This window comes from Rhinopithecus bieti, unplaced genomic scaffold (assembly GCF_001698545.2).
Source record: "Rhinopithecus bieti isolate Rb0 unplaced genomic scaffold, ASM169854v2 scaffold_53725, whole genome shotgun sequence".
In the NCBI taxonomy this organism is placed as follows: domain Eukaryota; kingdom Metazoa; phylum Chordata; class Mammalia; order Primates; family Cercopithecidae; genus Rhinopithecus; species Rhinopithecus bieti.
The window spans coordinates 88,986-115,040 of NW_016821451.1; the positions used below are offsets into that span (position 1 = coordinate 88,986).

General features: G+C 33.9%; 1 protein-coding gene across 1 annotated transcript in view; it reads right to left on the reverse strand.

Annotated features, from left to right (window-relative positions):
* Positions 1–26,055, reverse strand: part of LOC108520834 (activating signal cointegrator 1 complex subunit 3-like) — a 182,135-nt gene that overhangs the window by 76,436 nt on the left and 79,644 nt on the right. The window contains exons 5-8 of the mRNA XM_017860374.1: positions 20,144–20,264; positions 14,465–14,669; positions 13,633–13,774; positions 12,924–13,049 (exon numbers count right to left, since the gene is read on the reverse strand). Of these exons, the coding sequence (XP_017715863.1) occupies positions 12,924–13,049; positions 13,633–13,774; positions 14,465–14,669; positions 20,144–20,264 (594 nt within the window). The remainder of the gene's footprint in view (positions 1–12,923; positions 13,050–13,632; positions 13,775–14,464; positions 14,670–20,143; positions 20,265–26,055) is intronic.

Here is a 26,055-nt window from a genome sequence, read left to right on the forward strand (position 1 = left end):
CACATTCATACACATGCTCTTGGTATGTTATTATATTAAAGCGAGACTCCGTCTCAAAAAAAATAAAATAAAATAAAATAAATTAAGTGTTAGATATAATGCTGGTGGAAATAATGTTTTCCAAAAATTTCCATTGAGGATTCTAATAATGAAATTCCCTTGTTTAAGAAGATATACATTTAAAATGACATTCTTGCATCATTTAATCAGTTTGGAAAGTTTACAGTCATATGAACTATAACAAATTTAAATTAAATAATTACCCTTGATTCAACATCTGTAATATTTTGTGGACTTGACCATATAAGTGCCCAAATATTTTATCCTTTGCAAAGATTTTGAGCAAACTAGTAAAAGTAATTTAAAGGTTCAAGTCAGAGCTGAAACCAATTATTACCATAAATATCAGCCAAGAAACTAAAAATGACATTTTCATTATGGGATTCAACAGAATTTAAAAGAGACTCTTTAGCTTCAGTTTTATTGCCATGATTAGAGGTGCAGCTGTTTATCAGAAGTTAGATCCTACAACCTCAGCAAAGACTGTAATACCAATTAAATAATTTTAGGCTAAAAAACTTTGAAACCACACTTAAAATGATATACCAGAGGCATACTTATACACACTTGATTTCTAACAGGGATGAAATTGAGTCTTAACAATGCGTCAAAATGGTGCTAGAGTAACTGATTATCTATATTTTTAAAATGAATTTAAATCTTTATCTTACATCATATTGAAGTATCAGTTTTAGATGGTCTGGACATGTAAATGTGCAAAGTAAGATTTTAAGTGGCAGACAGACCCTAAGGTAAGCCCAAATAATTCCAGATGTCTGCCTCCTGGTGTTCATGCCCTAGTTTAGTCCTTTACCCTCAAGCATGGTGGGATCTGTGACTTGTTTCTAACCAATAGAAGAATATGGCAGAGGCTGTCACTCCCATGATTATTTTATGTTATATATGACTCCATTTTGAAGGATTTGCCTTCTGACAAGCAACTGATAACCCCTTGTATTTCTCTATACTTAATGAACAATTAGAGGTTGAATCTGAAAGAGTTTTAAAATAATACCAGAAAACATAAGCATGAAATACATAGGTATAAATTTAACAAAACAGTTGTAAAACATATGCTAAAAATTATAAATTAATCATAAAAAAATCAAAGAATACTTAAATAAATGAAGAAGTATATAATCTTCATGGTTTGGAAGGTTTGATATTAAGATTTAAATCCTCATCAAATAATCTATAGATTCAATGGAATGCCAGTAAAATCTCAGCAGAAAATTTTGTAGAAAACAACATGATTCATATGGAAAATCAAAGAAATAGATTAATCAAATACTAAACACCTGTTTTCAAGACTTTCCTATAAGCTTCAGTAATCCAGACAGCATGGCAAAGAAGAGACATGCAGTTAAATTTTAAAAAATAAGCTCACTGTTCAATTTTGTCTTTGCTGCGTGCTTTTGGTGTTTTAGACATGAAGTCCTTGCCCATGCCTATGTCCTGAATGGTATACTAGGATTTTCGTCTAGGTTTTTATGGTTTAGGTCTAACATTTAAGTCCTCTAATCCATCTTGAATTAATTTTCGTTAATAAAGGAGTAAGGAAGGACTCCGTTTCAGCTTTCTACTCATGGGTAGCCCAATTTTCCCAGCACCATTTATTAAGTAGAGAATCCTTTCCCCCATTTCTTGTTTTTTCTCAGGTTTGTTCAAAGATCAGGATGCTGTAGATGTGTGGTTATTATTTCTGGGACTCTGTTCTGTTCCATGGTCATATATCTCTGTTTTGGTGGCCCAGTACCATGCTGTTTTGGTTACTGTAGCTTGTAGTACAGTTTGATGTCAGGTAGTGGATGCCTTCCAGCTTTGTTCTTGACTGAGGATTGTCTTGGAGATGCGGGCTCTTTCTTTGGTTCCATATGAACTTTAAGCCGTTTTTTCAATTCGTGAAAAGAAACTCACTTGGTAAGCTTGATGGGGATGCATTGAACTCTATACAATAACCTTGGGCAGTATGGCCATTTTCATGATATTGATTCTTCCTATCCATGAGCATGGATGTTCTTCCATTTGTTAGTTGTCTCTTTTAATTTCACTGAAGCAGTGCGTTGTAGTTCTCTTCAACTAAAGAGCTTCTGCACAGCAAAAGAAACTTAACCATCAGAGTGCACAGGCAACTATAGAATGGGAAAAAATTTTTGCAATCTACTCATCTGCAAAAGGGGCTTACCAATCCAGAATCTACAAAGAGTCAGAATTTAAAAGAAAAACAAAACAACCCCATCCAAAAGTGGGCAAAGGATATGAACAGACATTTCTCAAAAGAAGACATTCATTACAGCCAACAGGGACACATGAAAAAATGGCTCATCATCACTGGCCATCAGAGAGATGCAATTCAAAACCACAAGAGGATACCATCTCACACAGTTAGAAATGGCAATCATTAAAAGTCAGGAACAACAAGGTTGCTGGAGAGGGCTGTGGAGGGAAATAGGAACACTTTACCACTGTTGGTGGGATTGTAAACTAGTTCAACCATTATGGAAACAGTATGGCGATTCCTCAGGGATTAGAGACTAGATGTACCAATGACCCAGTGGTATATCCCCTACTGGGTATATAACCCAAAGGATTAAAATCATGCTGCTATAAAGACACAATTGAACATGTATGTTTATTGCGGCCTATTCACAACAGCGAAGACTTGAAATCAACCCAAAATGTCCATCAGTGACAGACTGGATTACGAAAATGTGGCCACATATACACCATGGGAATATTATTGCAGCCATAAAAAAGGCTAGTTTGCGTCCTTTGTACGGGGACATGGATGCAGCTGGAAACCATTCATTCTTAGCAACTATCACAAGAACGAAAACACAAACCACCGCATGTTCTCACTCATAGGTGGGAACTGAACAATGACATCACTTGGACTCGGGGAAGGGAACATCACCAATCGGGGCCTATCATGGGGAGGGGGAGGGAGGATTGCAATTGGAGTTATCCTTGATAATAAAATGACGAGTTGATGGTGCTGACGATTGATGGGTGCAGCACACCAACATTGGGCCACAGGGGGGTATTTTTTTTTACCATATGTAACAAACCTGCACGTTATGCACATGTACCCTAGAACTTAAAGTATAATAAAAAAAAAATAAGCTCACATGTATGTATATAGTCAACTGATTTTTAACAAACGTTTAACAAACGTGCAAAAACAAATCAATGTAGAAAGAAATCTTTTCGATAAATGGTGCCCGAACAACTGGTCAGCTGTATCCAAAACAAACAAAACCTTGACCCTTACCTTTCATCATATATAAAACTAATTAAAATAGATTATATACCTAAATGTAAGAGCTACAACTTTAAAACTTACAGAAGAAAATTACGAAGAAAATCTTAATAACCTCGCATGAGGCAAAATCGCTTACATATGACCAAAAGCATAATCGAGTTTTTTTCGTTTATAGAATGAACTTCAAGGGTACTAATACATTTGCTCCACTGAAGACATTTTGTGAAAAAACAAGTCGCAAAATGGGAGGAAATATTACCAACACATATCTGAAAATGGACTGTATTCAGAATACACAAAGAACTCTCAAACCTCAGTAACAGGAAAACAAATCAACCAATTAAAAACTTAACAAATTATGTAAGCAGAAATCTCACCAGAGACGAGTGACAAGTAAGGACACAAAAAGCTGCTAAACATTATAGGTCATTAGGGAAATGCAAACCAAAACCATAATGAGGTACTACTACACAACTAAGTAAAATGTTTAAAAATTTTTAAACTGACAATATTATGTGCTGACAAAAATATAGGGTAACTGGAATACTCATACATTGCTGTTGGAAATACAAAATGCTCCATTCATTTTGGAAAACAGTTTGCGAGTTTCTTACAAAGACAAATACATATTTACTGTACAATTTAGCAATTCTATTCCCATTTACCCTGGGAAAACAAAAATACATGTTCAAACAAATAACTGCACACGAACAGTTATAGCAGTTTAAGTCATAATCAGCAAAAGCTGCAAACAAGCTAAAAGTACTTCAAATGGAGAATGAACAAATTGAAGTACAGACACAAAATGTAATACATTTCAGTCATGAAAAAAAAACAAGTACTGAAACATAGAGCAATATAGATGAATCTCTAATTATTACATTAAGTGACAGAAACGAGATTCAAAATATTCATGACACTTACATGATATTATACAAGTAACTTCTATGATGTATACATAAGCATTACACAAGGAATTGTATGATACTTATATGACATTTTGGAAAAGTCAAAACCATAGGGAAAATAAACAGACCAGTGGTCTGCAGGAACTGGGAGTAGTGGGAAAGAGGTAAAAGAGGCAGTAGAAAAGTTTTTGACATGATGAAAATGTTGTTTTTGATTGTGTTGATATTTACAAAATCTACTACACTATACCCCCAAAGGGGTATATCTTATAGTAGTCAAATGATATTTTAATACACCTGGCTATCAAAAAAGACATCAAAAACAGAACAAAAAATAAAGCAATACAACAAAATGAGGGGAGGAAAGGACAGAGGAAGGAAGGCAGAGAGGATAGGAGGGCAGGCAGAGAAAAGAATTTGGTGGGGAGGCCATTTATATATATATGATTGATCACCTTATCTTTAAATTTAGGGAAGTAACTTATAAATCCCGTTGACTCTTATGTTTCTCTACATGAGATCTGAGGTTCAAAGTATAGGCTTTCCAAATACACGGAACCCACAACTCGAAAGAGTAGGGGAAGGACTTAGTCACAGACAACTGGAGATGAGCTCAAAGGATGTACTGAGGCCAGTGCTTTTAAAAACAGGTTCCTCATGCTCAGGGTAGGGGCTGCTGGTCAACACTTGAGATTTTCATTCGTTTGCCAGGGGGTGGGAAATAATAATTTGTATATTTCTTAACAGTTCCCAGGTGACTATTAAGTATAAGCAAAACTGAGAATTATTATCAAACATCCTACCCATTCACAACACAGTGAATAGGTTTTCTGATCCATCTATGTTTAATAATTTAATACAATCTACTCTGGAAAGAACAATGTACATTTTACTCAGAAAATTTCTGTTAAAACATACAAGTTTAGACGGGGTCTCTATAAGAAAAATATTTTGAACTTCTTGTGTAATATGTAAAGATTTGAAGGGACAACCAAAACATTTAGGGGAAGAAATCATGAAAGCTGTGTAACAAAACATGATATTGTACCAATTGCTTAATAATTCATTGAGATCCCTTTACATACTGATTCCCTGGTACATTTAAAATTTATGAAAATTATATGCTTATTTTCATATAACTCTGAAATTTATCAAGAATGTGAGACTTTACTGAGAATGCAAAATGAGGCAACCTATGTTTAGTTAACCACTTTGATATCTGCACCACTGGATCAAATTTAAACATGTTCTCTCTAAACCTCTTGCTGTCAGGGTTGACGTGATATGCCAGGGTTTATATGATGTTTATAGGAAAGATTCCCAGAATAAACAACAAAACTCAGCTATCAATGTGAGAAATTAACTGAAGGGACAGTTTATATAGGCATTTCTTGTGCTGAGAATTTACTGATCACTTAAAGTATATCACAAAAAAAGCTATACATTTTCTCTGTGCTAACTCATGTAATCATCAAAATAAATAGTCTGAAAAGGAAACTGAAACTCAGAGGCATAATTTAACTTGATTTGTGTCACAAAATGTGCAAATGGTGATGGGGTAAACTCCCATCAGTCCTACCTAGCTGGATAGCAAGCTCCTTAAAGCCAGGATCATAGTTCTAAACCTCTGTGTATCCACCGTAACTCCTACCACAATGCTTTGCATCAATCATGAGCTCAAGAAATTATTACTGATGACCAATAACCAATATATATGTACTTTCAAACCAAATAACAAGAAGAAAATCTATAAATAGCAACCTGTAAGTATCAAATATTTCTGTGTATTGTCGTAGGTCTGTGAAACCACAACTCACTGACATATTGAAAGACATGGACTAAATTCAGTTTTAAAGCGATTTGAAATTTCTACAACATAACTTAAATTCTTTAATTTTCAGATTTCTGAATTCATTCAAGTTCTAAAATTATCATTCTGGGACAGTTCAATGTTCTTAAGTTTTTAATCTCCATTCTAATTTCCTGCTATAAAATCAATAAAGCATAGGTTGTAAAGAAAATAATTTTTTTGATTACTCCTAGTTAGAGGCAGATGTTAGTTATAACTTTTTCTGTAGTTTAGCAGGTATTTTTGAAGCAGCTGGTGCCCTTTTCTAGTTATCTGTTTGCAAGTGTTCCCAGTAGACTATACAGTACTGCAATCCTGAAAAGGTTTTGGGCATATAGACAAAATGAATTCTTACTTAGAAGAGAAAACATAGACAGTATTTCCCCTCAAATGAGACTTGGGCATTTCATAGTTTTGAATGATAAAGCATTTTCATAACAAGTAAACATTTTTTGTAATAATTTAAATAATTGCTGAGAGTCAAAATTGATAAAATCTTATTTATAATTTTATAAGGAAGATTATCCAATATATCATTTTTTAAACATATTAAGCATCTATTGATACCCCAAACAGAAAATGATAATTATTAAAAGCATGTACCACACTGAATGTATCAAAAATCCCCAATTACTTTCGAGAATAAACTGAGAATTTTAAAAGCTTTTCCTTACAGTTTCCATAGTTGCACTCTAAATAATACTCTAACACATAAAATCATGGCCTTCTTGACAGTGACCAAGTTTTTATAACAAAACCTAATTTTGAAGATTCTGTATAAAAAATGTCACAGATAAGACATAATCCCCAACATTTCATGCCAGTTCCATACAAAATTTGCAACATGAAGTCAAGAACTATTATTTTCTCTGTATACCCCAAAACAGCTCTATTAAGGAAACAATTGTTTAGTTGATATCACTGTTTCAGATGAAGATCGATGCCCACAGACTAAGCAGTCAAGAAACAACACAAGTCTCATGTTCTACAAGAAGTCCTCATTAACAGCCATAGCCTACAATGATCCCAGTAACCTTGTTCTGACACATCCTATAATAGATAGTGTTAGTTGTCCACACACAATCACTGTTTCATTTTGTTTTTTCTAATGAAAATCCATGTTATTCAGAAAAATCTGGCCTCTTTCACAAAATCATGTGTTTCACTAAGCCAAACATGGCAAACTTGTTTCCCTTGAGTCCTGGAAAATACTTCCTCACTCTTAAAATAGACACAGGAAAATGCAGTCCTCATTTCTTACTGGACTTTTTTTGCACAGTGACCCTGGAATAACAGTCATGATGAGAGTTAATTTGAGGAAAAGCCAAAAAAATGAGGATAGGAGAGTAGAAAGACATCAACAAGCTGGGTTCTGAATAACATCATTGAGCAAACAAATGGACAAACCTGGACTATTTGGCTCCCCATGTCTTTTTGTTATATCAACATACTTTGATTCAATCAAATCATGAAGGCAAGAAAGTTAAAGAAGCATCCAGAAAAATACTTCAGAGTATGGATCCTTTTCATGAGATCACTTTGAAGATAATGAAATGTCACTAAAACCTGGGCATTCCCCAAATTAAAAAGCCTTTTTCTAAAGCATCCCACAAGGCTGTTTACTATACTGTAACACATGCCATCAATTTCGTCAGAACCATAGCCTTGAAATCACAGCCTTTTTAAAAGATCATATCAGTAAATATTAACAAATTACGAAGTTTGAAACTAAAAATTGAATTTACCATTTTTTTTAAATTTACAGACATCATAGCAAAGATGATTTCATAAATTTCAAGAGGAAGGAAACACAAATGTGGCACAAATTAAATGGAGTAAAAATTAAATTTCTAATTTAATTTGGCAAATACTAAATTTCCTTGATACAAGCCTAGCCTCACCTGGCAATTTGAATAATGGGTTGCAGAAAGGTAAGCAACTTGCCTAAAGTCTGGCAGACAGAATGTGGGATAGTGAAGACTGAAACTCAGCCTAGATTCAGGGGTCTTGCTCCTAACCAACATTGTATGCTGAACATGCACAAAAGTTTTTCCTATTTCCTATTCCTCACCTTAGTAAATGGCATTATCACTCACCAACACTGCTCAAAACAAAAAACCTCTATCTCATTCTAAACTCTTGTCTCTGCCTCATCCCCTCCTATTTAATCAGTCATCAGGTCTTACATGCACTAGCAGCTAAATTTCTCTCAGTTGTTCTCTGTATATATAGGCTGCCCCTTTCTTAATTTAGGCTTGTAGCTTTTCTTCCTTGAATTATTGCAGCAGTTCTACTCTCAACCTTCAACTTTGTGTTGCAGCCAGAGCAATTCCTCTAAGTGAAAACACCTGATCATTTACTCTCCTATTTCCCACAATATTGAGTCTAAATCTCTTAGTATGGTCTTTCAAAGCCCTTCGTGTGCAGGCAATTGTCTTTTTCCAGACTCATTTCCTGGCGCTCTCCACATATGGCCTACATGCTAATAAGACTGAAGGGCTTGATGTCCAAAGGTAACAGCAATTTCATGCAACATTCTTTGTTTGGCATACACCTCCACCTGCTTTGTCTATCTGGCAAAAGTGTATGCCTTCAACATTATCCTTCATGAAAGCTTCTTCCTTGATCTCTTTAGTCTGCCTTTTCGGCTGCCATAGAACTTTGTACAACATAACCCAACTGTACCACTTATCTCCATGGAAATGGAACAGATACACTACAGTGAGTAACTTAAGATCAGAGATAATACTTTATTCTTTATTTTCCCAGAATTTCGCCTATAAGCACAGGATTCAAGAAGCTAGGTTCATAGAAAACTTAAATCTTAAATTCTTTACAATCAGATTTTATAGGACTCAATTTTCTTAAATTTTAAAATGAAATATTATATGCATCTTTTATATTGCTTTTCTAAATCAAGTATTATCTTTGGGTCAGTAGTTCATTTTTGCTGAACAACACTCTACTGACTCTTAAAAAAATCGAAGTCCCAACTGTAGAAATAGACAGAAATCAACATATTTAACACCAACAAAGAAGTAAACCTGAGTTTCTCACCAAAAATATCAAAGACATAGTTCTGTCTTCTTAGCATCTTTCTCATTCTACTTTTAAGGGTAATATTAGCACCCTCCTTTCCTTTGGGAAACTCCCCTTTGACTCCTGGTGGCTCATGGGGAGCGATAATGAGGATACACAAGTGAGCAGCCATGTGTCAGTAACAATCCCACTCACATCACATCACAGGGAAAGGAATTGGTTCAGCAATGAACTGGTGACCTAAGTCAGGAAAATCAGAGTTCATCCTAGGAGGTTTTTTTGTTTTCCTGGCAGAACTGGTTAGAAAAAAAACCCCACTGCTTCTGGGATTATAGTATGGAGAAACAGTTATGTTTGCTGCTGCTGCCATATATTTTTCCCTGGTTATATGGAGAAAGCCTATCTGGGAATCAGGGGATGAAAAATCATAAGAGAAACACCAAAGGGGTGGGTAAGAGAAAGGAGGAAAAGAGGGGAGGAAAAAGAAAAAAAAGGAAAGGAGATAAAGAAAGAAAAAGAAATAAAGAGGAGAAAAAAATCTGATGACATCATTTGAGCCTATATGTCCAAGCTGGGCACACAGGCAGTTTTACTTCTGGACAATCCAGGTAGAAAAGGCATAAATTGTCACCTTTGCTTGCTTTGACTTAGATTTCTAAAAGTTCCAACTGAGTGACTCCTGACTAATCAAGAGACGCATCTACATTTTTTACATTGTTCCCTTTCCAAGAAAGTACAAAACCCATTTAATGACATTAATGGTATTTTTGCATGTAATTCTAGAATTTTAAAATTATTCTTAAGTTTTTGATCAAATTACAGAAGTTATTAAACTTATCCAATGTGACAGTCAGTAAAAGGACATAAAAACATCTTAGGACAGTTAGGAATAGCATGCAATTATGATCTCAGTGAAAAATGACAGACCTTCATCTTCAATAGCACTTTCTCTGAGACATAAAAGATCCTACCTGGTAAAAAAAAAGATCCAAGACAAAAGAAACATCTACTAAACTATATGACATTCTGTTAATGTCTGTTTTTTCTCCTGGGGTCTGTATTATTACTCAAGCTTATGACGTCTGGCAGGATCAATATCTACAGTGATATGACAGCAAATGGTTTACTTATAAGGACAAATTTCACTTAAATGTATTACTCTCCAATTATTATTAGCCATTAGAAAAGTACAAATTAAAACCACAATGAGAAATCACTACAATCAGATGGCTAAAATAAAAATATAAACAATATATAAAAATACAAATATAAGTGGCTACAATAAAAATAAAAAACAGTGACAACACCAACTGCTGGTTAGTATGTGGAGAAACTGGATTATATCATCAAATTGCTCATGGCTATGTTAAATGATACAGTCACTCTAGAAAACAGTTTGGTAGTACCTTAAAAACCTAAGCGTGCAGTTGCAATATGACCCAGGAAATGTATTCCTGGACATTTATTAAACAGAATGAAAACTTATATTCACACAAAAACCTGCATACCAGGTTTATAACTGCTTTATCTGTGTTATGGAAAGAACTATGCCCTTCAAAATTTGTATGCTGAAACTCTCACCCCTCAATGTGACTATTTTAAAGACAGGACTTTTAGGGAGGTAATTACGGTTAAATGAAGTCATGAGGGTGGGGTCCTAACCTGATAGGGCTGGGGACCCTGAAAAAAGAGGAAGAAACACCAGAGGTCTCTCTTCATACACACACAGAAAAGAGGCTATGTGCGAACACAAGAGGAAGGCAGAAGGTAACTACCTGCAAGCCAGGAAGAAATCCTCACCAGAAACAAAATTTGCTAGCAACCACCTATCTGTGACTTTTAGCCTCCAGAGCTGTGAGAAAATCGGTTTCTGCTCTTTAAGTCACCTGGTCTGTGGTCTTTTTTATGGCAGACAAATACAGTTTGTAATCACCAAAAACTATCAGTAAAATAAATGTCCTTCAATAGGTGAATAGTTAAAAAAAAACAACTGTGGTCATCTACATCATGTGTGGTAGGCAGAATAATGATGCCCATCAAAAATCTCCACATCCTAATCCACAGAGTCTGTGAATATATTAGATTACATAAGATATGGACACTACGGTAGCAGAGGGAATTAACGTACTCAGAAAAACTCTTTTACTCCAATAATCCGAATAAAAATGAACAAAATACTTATTTAGAAATAATTATGATAGAAAAGTTAAAAGCCTGCTTCATTCATTATTAATTTAAATAAATGTCAATGATGCTTTTTTAAAATTTAAAGATTTATGACCAGGTGCGGTGGCTCACGCCTGTAATCTCAGCACTTCAGGAGGCGGAGGTGGGTGGATCACTTGAGGTCAGGAGTTCAAGACCAGCCTGGCCAAGATGGCGAAACCCCATCTCCACAAAAAAATACCAAAAATTAGCTGGGTATGGTGGTGCACGCCTGTAATCCCAGCCTACTCAGGAGGCTGAGGCAGGATGAATTGCCTGAACCCAGAGCAGAGGTTGCAGTGAGCCGAGATCGTACCATTTATTCCGCCTGGGCAACAAGAGTGAGAAACCTCATTCTCAAAAAAAAAAAAAAAAAAAAAAAAATTATATTAAAATATTTAATACATAAAACTTAATAAATCTTAATGATGATACTGCTTATAATGATAAGGTTTATAACAATTGTATTATAATTATTTAATTTTATTGGCTGTCAGTCCTGGCTGTATTTTAGAATCACCCATAGAGCTTCAAAAAATCATTCTCAAAATATTGTTACCTGGACCTCTTCGAAGAGATTAGGACTTAAATAGTAGCGAGGCACTTGGATTATTAAAAAGTTCTACGAGTACTTCTGATATACAAGATATAAGTAGAATTTTATTCTACTATAAAAACTTATTGTAAAAAACAACTTAAAACTGTAACAAGTTATTTTAGAATAAAGGCATAAAATGGAATAGTATGTAGTGATAAACTGATACTGCAGAAATATGTTTACTGACACAGAAAGACACATATAACTATATATACACACACAAAACAGTAGGTATGATGTAATTCCATTTTGTAAAATAAAATACATATGGACACATATACAGAATGAAGTTCATTTTGGTTGGCTGTGAGTATTCTTTATGATGCTTTATGCTGCTGTTTTTGCTTGCCTGTATTTTTTGTTATTTTAGAATGATTCTATAAGAACATATACGAAAAACCACAGCAACTTAATTTTGATACGGAAAAGATTAACTTTCAATAATATGAATACTTTAACCTAAACTAAGGAATATTATATTTTGAAATAGAGCAAATGTAACAAAATTTTAACAAATGGTGAATCCAAGCAAAGGATATAAAGATAGTAATATTCATGCCAGTTTTCCACAGGTCAAACATAATTCAAAATTTAAAAATTCAGAAAAAATAAATTCTTAAAGCTACTTAGAATTTGCGACCCCCCTCTATGTATTCTATTTTATTATAGGTTGATCATTTGATATAATCAATACAATAAATAAATCCTTTACCATTTTATTTAAATCAGTGTACATAAGTTAAACCAAAATCTTAGTTGAAAAAAAAAGCATGAAACACAGAAATATATGCACAAAAATATACACACATTTGTTTAATGTATGATATAGTGTATATTTTTTAAAATTTAAACTCTCCTACTATAATTGTCTAGTAACCAACTATATATGTCTGTACTATATTTGCCAACTAATAATGTTTTAAAACAATTTTTCCAGTATAAATTCATTCACACCACATACCAAGCCTCAAAACTATCAACTCTGTAAAAGGCTCATCTCACCTCATCTAAGTCTTGGATATAAACTGGCTTTTCCTCAAAGCTGAGTGGCATTGGTTCACTGTAGGGAATCCTTACTTCTTCATAAAGCTTGTTATTTTCTCTTTGGATTCCTTCTGGCAAAATCATCTATAAACATCAACAATAAAAATTCAATAATAATAAAAAATAAAACACTTGCTCTGGTAAATATTCTTTAGAGAGAGAGAGAGAGAGAACACTACTTGTTTTATAACAAAGCACTGGTAAATAAACTCAGCTAATTTAAAAGAAAACAAACCTAAATAAAACAAAAACAAATGCAAAAAACCACTCACACAAAGCATTAACATATCAGGTATTTTATGTAACACACAGGCCACAGTATGTTGACAAATCTTAAAGTATACACTAATCAGATGGTACACCTGAATACAAATGTATTCATATAATTAGGAAAATGTACAACATACAGTATAAAGTTTAGCCAAGCAGCGAGGCAACTGATAAAACTCAAAAATACAAATTGCAGAAATAATGAAAGGGAGGGAAACATATATGTTCTGAATATCTACTATATGTCAGGAGCTTTACGTCATTTTCCCCAATACTTTAAAATAAAATTTAGCATAGTCAACTAGTGTTAGACTCATGAAGGAAACAGGGAAAATCTATACATCATTTCTTTAGAATAGACATATTATTCAACAGTAGTTACATAACAATGACATACCTTTGCACCAGCAATAAATGCTGATGTTTTCATGGCTTCAGCCTGGGAATCATACACATGGGGATAATGTATTTTTTCAATGTCTGCGTCTCTCTGCCTGCTCAGAATTGGAACACTTCTAGCATTCAGAAGTGCCTGCTCTCTGTAAATATAAAAATAGGCCTAATTTGAAATTTTTATCTTTAAAGGTAATGCATACAATAAAACAATGTAATTATAAAAAATATTGGGAGGTAGCCTTCCACCATAAAAAAGAAGAAATTAAACTACACAAAGGAAGATTTTAGGAATCCTGAAATCTTCTGGGTGACAAAATAGGATTCTGCACATTTTCAGATATTATTTATAGATAACACCACCTGGTAAGTTTGATTTAATGTTCTTTCTATTTTTGTTTTTTCACAATTTAAAGATGTTTATTTAACAAGGTATACATTTCTTTTTTCAAATGTGTTTCAGTATTTAAATAATCAAGTAAAATAATGCCTATATTTCATTTTTCTCCTTTCTACTTCTAAATAACAACATTTTTTAAAAGGTACATTAAGCACAGAAATAAAATGTATCTCAAATAAATTTATGTAAGCAATATAAATCTTAACCTAGTGGTGTGTACACAGCACCTAAAAATAGCTTACCTCTATAATCTAAATTTCTTACCTCTATAATCTAAATATCTTATCTACCTGTATTCATAAAACAAACTTCTATGAAGAAAACGTGACTTTAAGTAAAAATCATCTATACTGCTAAGACTAAACTAAAAAATGATAATGATATGTAAAAGCAGCAATTACAACACAAGCATTTTTCAGCTTCTGACTTTTATTACCTTTGTATCCGCAATTCCTTAGGATCAAAGCACATAAGTCCTTCTGAAACTTCTAAATCTTCTCCAGCCTTTTTTTCTCGTCTGGCAATTCTTTTTTCTTCACGGCGATATTGTTTCATTAACTGCTTTTCTTGTTCAGACTGAATAGTGACTTGACAACCATAATTGGGTTTAGCATTTTCTCCTAAAATTTTTTTACAATTGTCTAAGAAGCAAATTTAAGAAACACAACGTTTTATAAATCTGAATATGATTTAATCTTCATGAAAACCATTTCCTTCCTCCACCCCACAACATATAATGCTCTAACAGTTCATTTTTTAAAGCTGGCACATTCGATTACATGTTTTAAGGTGAGTTTTTAAAAATCACAGTATCTAAATAAAATTACACGGTGATTTAAGAAAAGTCAGCAGTATTTTCTTCCTACAGACTAAACAGTTCAATGTCATTCACATTAAAAATTCTTACATATAACATTAGGAACCTAAAAATTCAATTTTACCATTTGAAATTATTTGTTTACATAATTTCAATAAATGTAATAATTATCAATACTAATTAGCATTTACTGTTAATATAGTAATAAACTCTTTCCCTATTAGACATAACTTTTCTCCATGTAATAGACCTTATGCAGTGAAGTTGCACATATGTTACTACTTATTTGTAGATTACATAAAATTTATAGATTACATAAAATTTATCAAGACATATTTGAGACAATGACTAAAGCAAATAAAGCAAAAGTATGGTCCACCTTTTTATGGAAACACAGTTTTTTTAAAAAATGGAAAAACCAAGTGAATTAAATCTCAGTGTTTACAAAGTACACTTTAGGTCTATGGTTTGGTCAACTCAAAATTCAGCAAAAATTTTCTTCCAACAGGATTACCTTCTGTGTTTGTTTAAATCTTTACAGCAACAGTATCTTCACTTACTAAAGTTCTAAAGGAACTAAAAGGAATGTAGCTGAAAGTAATCCAAGTCAGTAAGCATTTATTGTATTGAGGTCCTACTCAGTTCTAGCCACTGCAGCTAGGCTAGGAGGACAATGAAGAATGAAACTTGGTCCATACCCTGACAGAGCACAGTGCAAATTATTTTATCATATTTCAACATCCAATACAGAACAGAGAAGGAATTAAACGTAGCATCAAGATGGGAAAATTAGCTTTCGAATTCATTCTAAGTCGAATCTTCACAATTCTCAGACCATTGTTACTGACCCATTACATGATTCTGAATATAAGTCATTAAAATCTCAATCATAGGGAAAACTTCTACAATGGCTTTATAAGCCTTAAAAAGGAAAATATGTCTCAGAACTATGAAATAAAATAAAATCTCATCGATATTAGGACTAAATTTTACAGTTCTGAAATAAGCATTTTCCTAAGTTTTTTAATCTCTTATTCTCCAATTAAGTATTACATACCTACTATAACAACAGAATTTATAATTAGCGTTCAGTGTTAGAAAAAGAATGCAACATTCTGCCAATTTTCATATGTACTCTGAACTCTTCATAAAAGTTAACTCATCTGCAAAATTACACAATCAGCAACACAGATATTGAGCAGAATGTTTAAAAATGTATTTATCAGAAATGAATGTTAAAGATTTTAAGCATAAAACTGTAAATACTTTAGGTGACATACTAAATGCTATGCTAACGTAATTAACATTTTAAGCAAATGTGACAGTAACAAAATACTATACATACTTATGATCATCTAAATAAAATTAAAATTATAAGAAGAAAATATGTCTACCTCATAGAAAGCTTAAAAGGTCCTAATTAGAACATACTGGAATCCTGTAAGGCTGAGTATAATAGGCTATTTCAAAAAATCAAGTTGTAAAGCAGTGAATGTTTAAATGTATGGTTCTCCTTGCTGGGTTAGGTTAACTGTAGAGACTGACATGCAAAAATGAAATGAATATCCTTAACAGTAATTCTAACACAAAGTTATTCTGAAGAACTATGTAGAGGCTTGTATCCTTTTAGAACAGTTGTTTAAAAATGTGTAGCACCTCCCCCTTGTTCTCATGCTCCTTGTGATATGTAAGATGCCTGCTCCCCTTTTGCCTTCTGCCATGACTGGAAGCTTCCTGAGGCCTCCCCAGAAGCAAAAGTTAGTAATGCTTCATGTACACCCTGCAGAACTGTGAGCCAATTAAACCTCTTTTCTTTATAAATTACCCAGTGTCAGGTATTTCTTTATAGCAATGTCAGAATACACTGATACGAACAGGGTATTGATTCTAAGAAGCTATACTAATAGAATAAAACTTATGAAATCAACATAATAAACATAAATAAAACTCATCATCTACAGTTTCCAAAAAATATGTAAAGCTGAACTTATATTAAACTTTACATTAATAAATTACTACTATTAAAAGCTGGAATCAGGCTGTGCATTGTGGCTCACACCTGTAATCCAAACACTCTGGGAGGCTGAGGTGGGAGGACTGCTTGAGGCTAGTAGTTCAAGACTACCCTGGGCAACATGGGGAGACTTCATCTTTACCAAAAAAAAAAAAAAATGTTTTTTTCTTTAATTAACTAGGCATGGTGGTGCACACCTGTGGACCCATCTACTCGGGAGGCTGAGATGGGAGGATAGCTTGAGCACAGAAGGTTGAGGCTGCAGTGATCCCTGATTGTGCCACTGCTCCCTAGCCTGAGCAAGAGGGAGAGGGCCAGTCTCAAAAACAAAAGCTAGAATCAGTAAATATCTCTTTATTAATATTTAGGAGACTGACAAAATAAAATACCAAATTCTCAGAATTTACAACATTGCAGGACTAGATATTTAAACTCATTTATTTTCCTTGGCAGACACCCATTTTAGATGTTCATAAACCTTGCTGGCTTACTGCAATTTCTGATTATATACTATTCAACAGGTGTGATATGGTTAGGCTTTGTGTCCCCACACAAATCTCATCTTGAATTGTAATCCCCATAATCCCAGGTGTGAAGGGAGGAAGCTTGTGGGAGGTGACTGGATCACAGGGGCAGTTTCCCCCATACTGTTCTAGTGATAGTGATTGAGTTCTCAGGAGATCTGATAGTTTTATAAGTGTTTGGCAAGTTCCTCCTGCACATACTTCTCTCTCCTGCCACCATGTGAAGTAGGTCCTTGCTTCCCCTTCACCTTCTACCAGTTACCTGAGGCCTCCAGCCATGTGGAACTGTGAGCCAATTAAACCTCCTTTGTTTACAGTGTGAGAACTGATTAATACAAGGTGGGAGTGCTCTTGGATGAAGGCAGAGTAGAAGTGTTCAATACACTTAAAGAATAAAGAGACCTGCAGACAACGTTGCTAAATTCATATTTTTCAAGTTTCTTACAATCTCAAAGGAACTTGAGGCTCTGAGAACATTCATTAGTAATCAAGAGAATCTGTAAGAAACAGAAAATCTGTCAGAAATTTTAGATTTAAATTATAGCTGTTTTTATCATTTCCTTTTAGTGCCATAATCATAAATGTAAGAAAATGAGGACGTAACTTGCAAGAAGGAATAGATGTTGAATAGTTTGAAGACAGTTGCCAAATTTCTTATGCTCATATACTTTTTTAAAATCCAAAGCTATTTGTAAGGCTAGCAAAAAACACTGTGGTAAAGGTAAAAAAGGAATTGTTTTCTTATTTATCACTTAAAACCTGAGTTTCACATCATCTATGTTTTAAGTCAAGCTTTTATAAAATAATTTTTTCCCTAGACAACTCTTCTTAATTTTCTGGGATTTAAAATATATGTAATATATGACACTATCAGTGTTCAATTTGCTCAGTGTGATAATTGTATTGTGTTTAGATATGTGCTAAAGATTTTATAGGTAAAGTATCATGATATCCAGAACTTCCTGTCATTGTTGAGCAAAAATTTAAAAAGTAGGTGTGTGTGTAAAGGGTCTAGGAAGAGCAAAGTGTCAACGACTAATGAATCTACGTGAAGGGTAAACAGTGATCATTGTATTATTCTTGTAACTTTATAGGGTTTGAAAGTTCTCAAAATAAAAAGTTGGAGAGAAATTACACTACTACTTGGCCCATAGTAAGTATATATGTGTTTTTTTTTTTTTGAGACGGAGTCTCACTCTGTCGCCCGGGGGCTGGAGTGCAGTGGCCGGATCTCAGCTCACTGCAAGCTCCGCCTTCCGGGTTTACGCCATTCTCCTGCCGCAGCCTCCCGAGTAGCTGGGACTACAGGCCCCAGCCACCTCGCCCGGCTAGCTTTTTGTATTTTTTTAGTAGAGACGGGGTTTCGCTGTGTTAGCCAGGATGGTCTCGAACTCCTGATCTCGTGATCCGCCCGTCTCGGCCTCCCAAAGTGCTGGGATTACAGGCTTGCGCCACCGCGCCCAGCCGCAGAACCTCTTTAGTTTAATTAGGTATCACTTGTCAACCGAGTAAACAGACAAACTATAGAATAAGAGAAAATAATTGTATCTGACAAAGGCCTAATATCCAGAATCTATAAAGAACTTAAATCAACAAGCAAAAAACAAATAACCACATTAAAAAATGGGCAAAAGACATTAACAGACACTTCTCAATAAAAGACATACAAGCAGCCAACAAATGCTCATCAACACTAATCATCAGAGAAACGCAAATCAAAACCACAATGAGATACCACCTCACACCAGCCAGAATGGCTATGATTAAAAAGTCAAATAATAACAGATGTTGGCTCAGTCACAGAAAACAGAGAACATTTGTATACTGTTGGTGGGAATGTAAATTAGTCCTGCCACTACGAAAAGTAGTTTGGAGATTTCTGAAAGAGCTTGACAGTTAACCATTTGACCCAGCAATCCTATCCCTAGGTATATACCCCCTACAAAATCAATCATTCTACCAAAAAGACATACGGACTCACATGTTCATCACAGCACTATTCACAACAGGAAAGACACAGAATCAACCTAAGTGCCCATCAACAGTGGATTGGATAACAAAAATGCAGTACATATGCACCATGGTACATATGCATTGTTCTGTTTCCTGAGTTGAGTCCATAGTAATATTTTTCTTACAACTTACTACATAACAGCTATCATTTTACAGTTAAAGAAGCTTTAGAATGTTTCAGTTAATCATGACTACATAATGTCCTTTGTAACAACATGAATGCAGCTAGAGGCCATTATCCTAAGCGAATTAACATAGAAAATCAAATACCTCCTGTTCTCACTTATAAGTGGGAGCTACACACTGGGTATACACAGACACAAAGATGGAAACAAGAGACAATGGGGATTCCAAAAGGACAGCGAGAGGGAGTAGGGAAAGGGATAAACAACTACCTGTGAAGTACTATGATCACCATTTGGGTGACAGAACCCATATCCCAAACCTTAGCATCAAACAATATACTCATGTAACAAACCTGCAAGTGTACCTCCTATATGCAAAATAAAAGAAGAAAATTTGTGTATTCTAAGTAGTTTTAACTTTTACCAAAAACTGCCATACCCAAACACTGCCCTCCTATTTAGATCACTTATGTTTTTTCATAATGTGCCATATCTGAAATCTATTTAACAGAGTAATATCAGTAAATTATAATAGGCCAAATAAAAATTAATTGCATTAAAAACATTTTCTAACCAATGAATCTTTCCTTTAAATTACAATGACCACTGCATACTTTCTTACCTTGAAGAACCTGAAACCTATGATCATTTGAAGAATTAAGAAATCTATCCACAATTGTAATTCTGTTCTGGAGGAGTTTCTCAATAAGTTCAAGTCCTTCAGGTCCCAGCAGTTCAAATAGCTTATAAAAAGAGAAAAAAGTAACAAACATTTGTTACCTCAAAGTTTAACTTTTTCAAGTTATTAACAACCTATTCAACAGAGTTGTAAAGCCAAACTAACATAGAAATACTCAAAAGTTTAACAAAATTGTAACTTAAACTAAGAAAATGACTCTTCACATTGCTAAGAAGCCTTTATAAAGGCTATCTGGAATTATATAATTAAAAAACATTATTCAATTTTTATAAAATTAGATTTGAATATGATAACTCCAAATCACAGAATAACACATTCTGCTGGTATAACCAAATGAAATTCTACAAATAATGTTTGCTTTTCAACATATCATTTCTGGCTTTTCCCAATAGAGTCCAGAGTACTGATTTTTCTTGCCAACTTACTAATGTTACAAACAGCTGCAATTTTAGTATTAAAGAACCATTAGCAATGTTTTAATGGAAGCCAGACTCTCATCGCCCAATTTTTTTACATGTATTTTAAGTGCCCCAAATTAAAAGTCTGAGTATCTTATAGAAGCACAGCTGCTCCAAGTGCTTTACATAACACTTACGAAATTCCAAGCACGTATCCGCACGTCTCCTAAGGCAGAGCAGTTATTCAAAGATTAATTTGATCGTTCGAGAGGGCTAGCAGCAACTAGTTGTTTAGCATTCAGAGAGTTTCAAGACTACACATGAATTTACTACAATAGTAACGGTATTCTAGCAGAAGTCTTCTAGGTTTCTGCCAAGTATGATCTGGGAAGATATATATATATATATTTACACTTACTTATGTCTATATATATTATATATAACTATATATTTCTGTTATTTAGAAATAGTGAATACTCTAATGTTTCCATATGAAGACTGACATACTTAACAAAATTGATAAACCATTCTCAGGGAATTGCCACACAAATCAAAACCATAAAATTAACAAATTTATTTTTGTATATGGACATTAAAAGTTTAATAAACATTTTTCTTTTTGCCTGTCTCATTACTGCAAATTATGCCACACAAAGCGGACAAAAAAGAAACAAAGCAATTTAATTAAGAATAGTCCTGATCCAATCAATTTTAATTCTACTGCGCCCAGTATTTTTTATTGAACACAATTATTATGCCAGGTACTCATGATAGCATTCTTGCCTGCAATCCGGTATGAAGCAAAGTCTTCTAACAATATTTTCAAAATGTAAGGCGTATTTTATTATTGTTATTTTTGCGACTTAAGAAAATAAAGCTTTGAAGCATTTACACAAATTGTCCAAAGCTTACACAACGAATTAGTAGGCCCCTCCTCGGCCGCACGACCGCCTCGTTTTTTGAAATTACATCTATCTGATCCGAAGCCTAAACAACTTTCACACTGCACGTACAGAACACTTTTTTGAATATTTTTCCAGGGAAAACTGTGTCCCTGAAATATGGAAATCATATTGTAATAAAAAAGATTTACCAAAATTAGGTAATATAAAGATATTATTGAGGTTAAGAAACTTTTGCTAAGAAGGGAAACAGGCAAGAGGAAGCAGTAAAGAGGCAAAGTAATTAAGGAAAAGTGGTCAAGAAATATGAAGCTAAATATTTTAATCTTTGTGTTTTACTTCTACTTCATCCTCTTCCCCCCTTCTCCTCCCCCCCTCCCTCCTTTCTTTTTTTTTCTTTTTTTTTTTTTTTTTTTTCTCCTTCCTCTTTTATAATAAGATATTATGGTCTGTTTTAATAATATGTGCAGAAAGTTAGACAGACAAGCTGATAAGGGATGCTGGTAGACAAGACATAAATCTGTGATTCCTTACCCGTCCTATACTTCCTCAGAAGAATCACCGCATCAATAAAGTATAACATATGCGAGCTGCCTAGAAGTTCCCCGGACACTCAGGGGGCGCCGCCCACACTGGTCGAAATAATTTTCATGATACATACTTAGCTATTATTTGGGGCCTTTCTTATTCTGGTTGACATTTGTACTTGATGGGTGCAAAAGCAATGGGTGGGTACACAACTGGGTTTTTGGTTGCCTTAGCAGTAGAAATCAAGCCTAATCAGTGTCAAATGAATTAGTAATCATTGCCTTATTGCTTCACTGTCATACAAGCACCGAGAAAACAACAAAAAAAGAATCTGAGCAAACAGACAGCACCGACCACGAAAGGTCCAACGTTGTCACTGTGGGCGAAGAATGCCTCTTTAAGTAAGCAAGTAAAAAATATTAGTTTTGTAAATTTCACATCATGAGTATGCTATCTCTTTTTAATGATTCTGTGTGACAAAAGGGGACAGCGTATGCATAAAATCACTTCTATATATAGAATAAATTGGTATAAAAGTCATTTTATAACAAAATTTTAAAAAGTATGTATAAAATTGCTAGTGAAGAGGCTTTCTATGAACATTATTTTGATTTGAAAGAATGGTACAGACCAAATGATTACTCAGAATAGGATATCGTGACATTTTTCTCAAAAATGAAAGTGAGCTTCCTACACAAAGGTAAAACCACTGAATGATTTATTGCCAATGCGTAAAATGCAAGTTTTCAGAGAAAATTACAATTTTGAAAAACTTGGTATTCACCAGGTGTATAATCTGACCATTTTCCAATACTTAAAACTTTCTGATGATACCAGTGACATATTAGATGAATGATTCTTTTTATTATTATTACATCAAATAGTGTCAACATTTAGGAAGATTTGCATGACCCTCAAGTCAATGTCATTTCCAAGAAGAGCTCATTATATGACATTATAAAATTGATACGATGGGTAAAAATAAATCCATTAAAAATGAGAGACCAATAGATTTCAGGAAAACTAAGTATAAAATTCATTTGATATGCCAGATTTTCATGTAGAAAAAACTAAACTGAAGAAACTACTGCTTGGTCAAGTTTTAATTTAGCATCAAAACAAACAGATATTAAAAATTATTTGAAAGGCTTTTAAATATTATTGCTCTTTTCTAACTGTGTATCTATGTGAGCCTGGATTCCCTTTGAATGCTTAAACCAAAATATGTATGATAGCAGATTGATTACAGAAGCAGGTATGAGAATCTGCTTTCTATTAAACCAGACATTAAAAGATTGCAAAATTTAAAATAATGCTACTTTTCTTTCTACATTTTACAGTTTTGGAAAATATAGTTAATTTTCATCAAGCTGTCAACTTCTATTACTATTGTTATTTTAAAATGAATAAATATACACAGTCATGTGTCACTTAATAACACATATCCTGAGACATGAACCACTAGGTGATTCTGTGGGAACATCATAGAGTGTACTTACACAAACCTAGATGAGGCAGTATTCTACACAGCTAGACTATATGGTGTAGCCTATTTCTCTTAGGCTACCAACCTATACACCATGCTCCTATACTGAATACTGGAGTCCACTGAAACACAATGGTAAGTATTGGTGTATATATGCAAACACAGACAAGATACTGTAAAAACTACTGTACAAAATATAAAAAGTGGTATAACTGTATACCTAAAGAGGAGCCTGCAGGATTGGAAGTTACTCTAGTTGAGTCAGTGAGTAATGAGTGAATGTGAAGGCCTAGGATGTTACTGTACTACCGCAGACTTTATAAACACTGTTCACTTTGGCTACACTACATTTATTTTTTCAAAACAAAACAAAACAACAACAACAAAAAAACACAGTCTTGGATAATAAGTTGACCTTAGCTTACTGTAACTTTTTACTTCATAAACTTTACATTTAACTTTTTGACTCTTTTATAACAACACTTAGCTTAAAACACAAACACACTGTACAGCTGCACAAAACATTGTCTTTATAACCTTATTCTATAAGCTTTTCTATTTTAAAATATTCATTTTTTCAACTTGTTAATTAAAACCTTACACACAAAACACATTAGCTTAGGCCTACACAAAGTCAGGATCATCAAGATGTCACTGGTGATAGAAATTTTTCAGTTCTTTTATAATCTTACAGCACCACTGCTGTATATAGTCCGTCACTGACCAAAACATCCTTATGCAGCACATGACTGTACTTGAAGAGTTTCTCAGTTTTAGTTTCTGGTATAGTGAATACCAATAGACATAAACCACATAAACAAAATCTTGTAGAGTACTCAATAACTTTTAAGAGCATAAAGAGGTTCTGAGATCATAAAGTTTGATAACTGATGGCCAAGATTACCATAAAACATTTTTAAATGGTCACACTCTACTTATTTTATGCCCACATTTCTATAGCGTTTTCACGCCATAGTACATTTGGAAAGTCATAATATTTATAAAGCATATGAAGTAAACAGACAAGGCTACTCTGACCAAAAGAGACTAATTAAAAGCCTAAGTGATCCTTGGCCCAGATAACTGCCTTGAGGATTAGCATAAGAATAGTATCCCAGCCCACCTACAACCCATTATGTCATATGCCCTGGCACAGCGGAAGGAAACCTCTACTATACGAACACACAAATCTGTTCATATAATATCATGGTTTAAAATCCTTCATAGCATCCTGATCCTTACAAGATAAAATCCAAACCTCTAAGTACCCCCTCATGATTGATACCTTCCATTGGCTGGTCCCAATAAGCCTGTCTGGCATCACATTCTTGCTTTCCCCAACTCATAAGTCCTTATCATTGAATGACACCAATCCATCTGCTACTCTGAAGGAATGCTCTTTCACATGCCCATGTGTCTCTACATGCTAGTCCAGCTAGGCAGAATTACCTCTCTAATTTCCTCAGCACAGTAACCTCTCCTTTTAGTCTTCAAAATCCAGCTCAAATAATAACTCTCCTCCAAGACTTTCTCTATCTTTACTATGTTTTATGGCAGTTAAACAGCATACAAAGCTTCCCCATTACTCTATGTCTTCCTTCAAGGAAACTTTACTCTTTGTTTCTCCAAGAGCTAAAATAGTGCAAGACAAATCGCAAGTGCTAATTAATTAAGATGTATCAAAGACATGCTGTATTCATAACAGTATTTTCTTTCAAATTTTTAGCCCTTAAATAAGGGTCATATTTTTTCAAAAGGAATCATTAGAAGTATATGTTTTATTTACTAGATTAAACTCTTTCTAAATAAAAGCAAATATTGTCTATAAAAATAATCTCAAAACAGAAAGAATCCTAAGTAGGTTGCTTTTGACAACACAAAAAAGTCTTTTGCCAAACTCCACCCAACACAGGATGAAGATTAAGTTTTTGTTGTTGTGTTGTTGTTGCTGTTTAATCTCCTTCAATTGCTGGTAGTTGCAAACACTTTAAGGCCCTCCTGCAACCTCAAAAATGGTTAACATATAACAAGTATAAGAGATACCACTAAATCTACATTAAGATTCCTAAAAAACTGGTAATAAGAATTAACAGATCTGTGAAAAAATAAAAGCAAGCAAATAGTCTAGACAAAATAATGTACACAAGATCTACGTTTGAGCCTCCTTTCATCCTTCAGGCATGTGTAAAAGTACTGAACACGTGGCCGCCCGCGGTGGCAAGAGGAGGATTTTTGTCTATGTTTACCCCTTCCCATACTAAAGTCACCTAGAAACAGTGTCTAACAACATAAATATTTCTGGAGTTGAATCAAAAAAATCACATAAGTGATGACCCAATGGAAATGAATGATAGGCCCATTTGTCCAACTCCAGTTTTTCCACACTTAATCTTGCACAGTCCTGCTCCTACTAGCATTAACTCTGTATTTAAAATAACATATTAATTTTTATAAATGTTAACATTAAAGTGCTAAATTATAGCTCCAATAAGATCAAATATAGAAAAAAAAAAAAAAAAA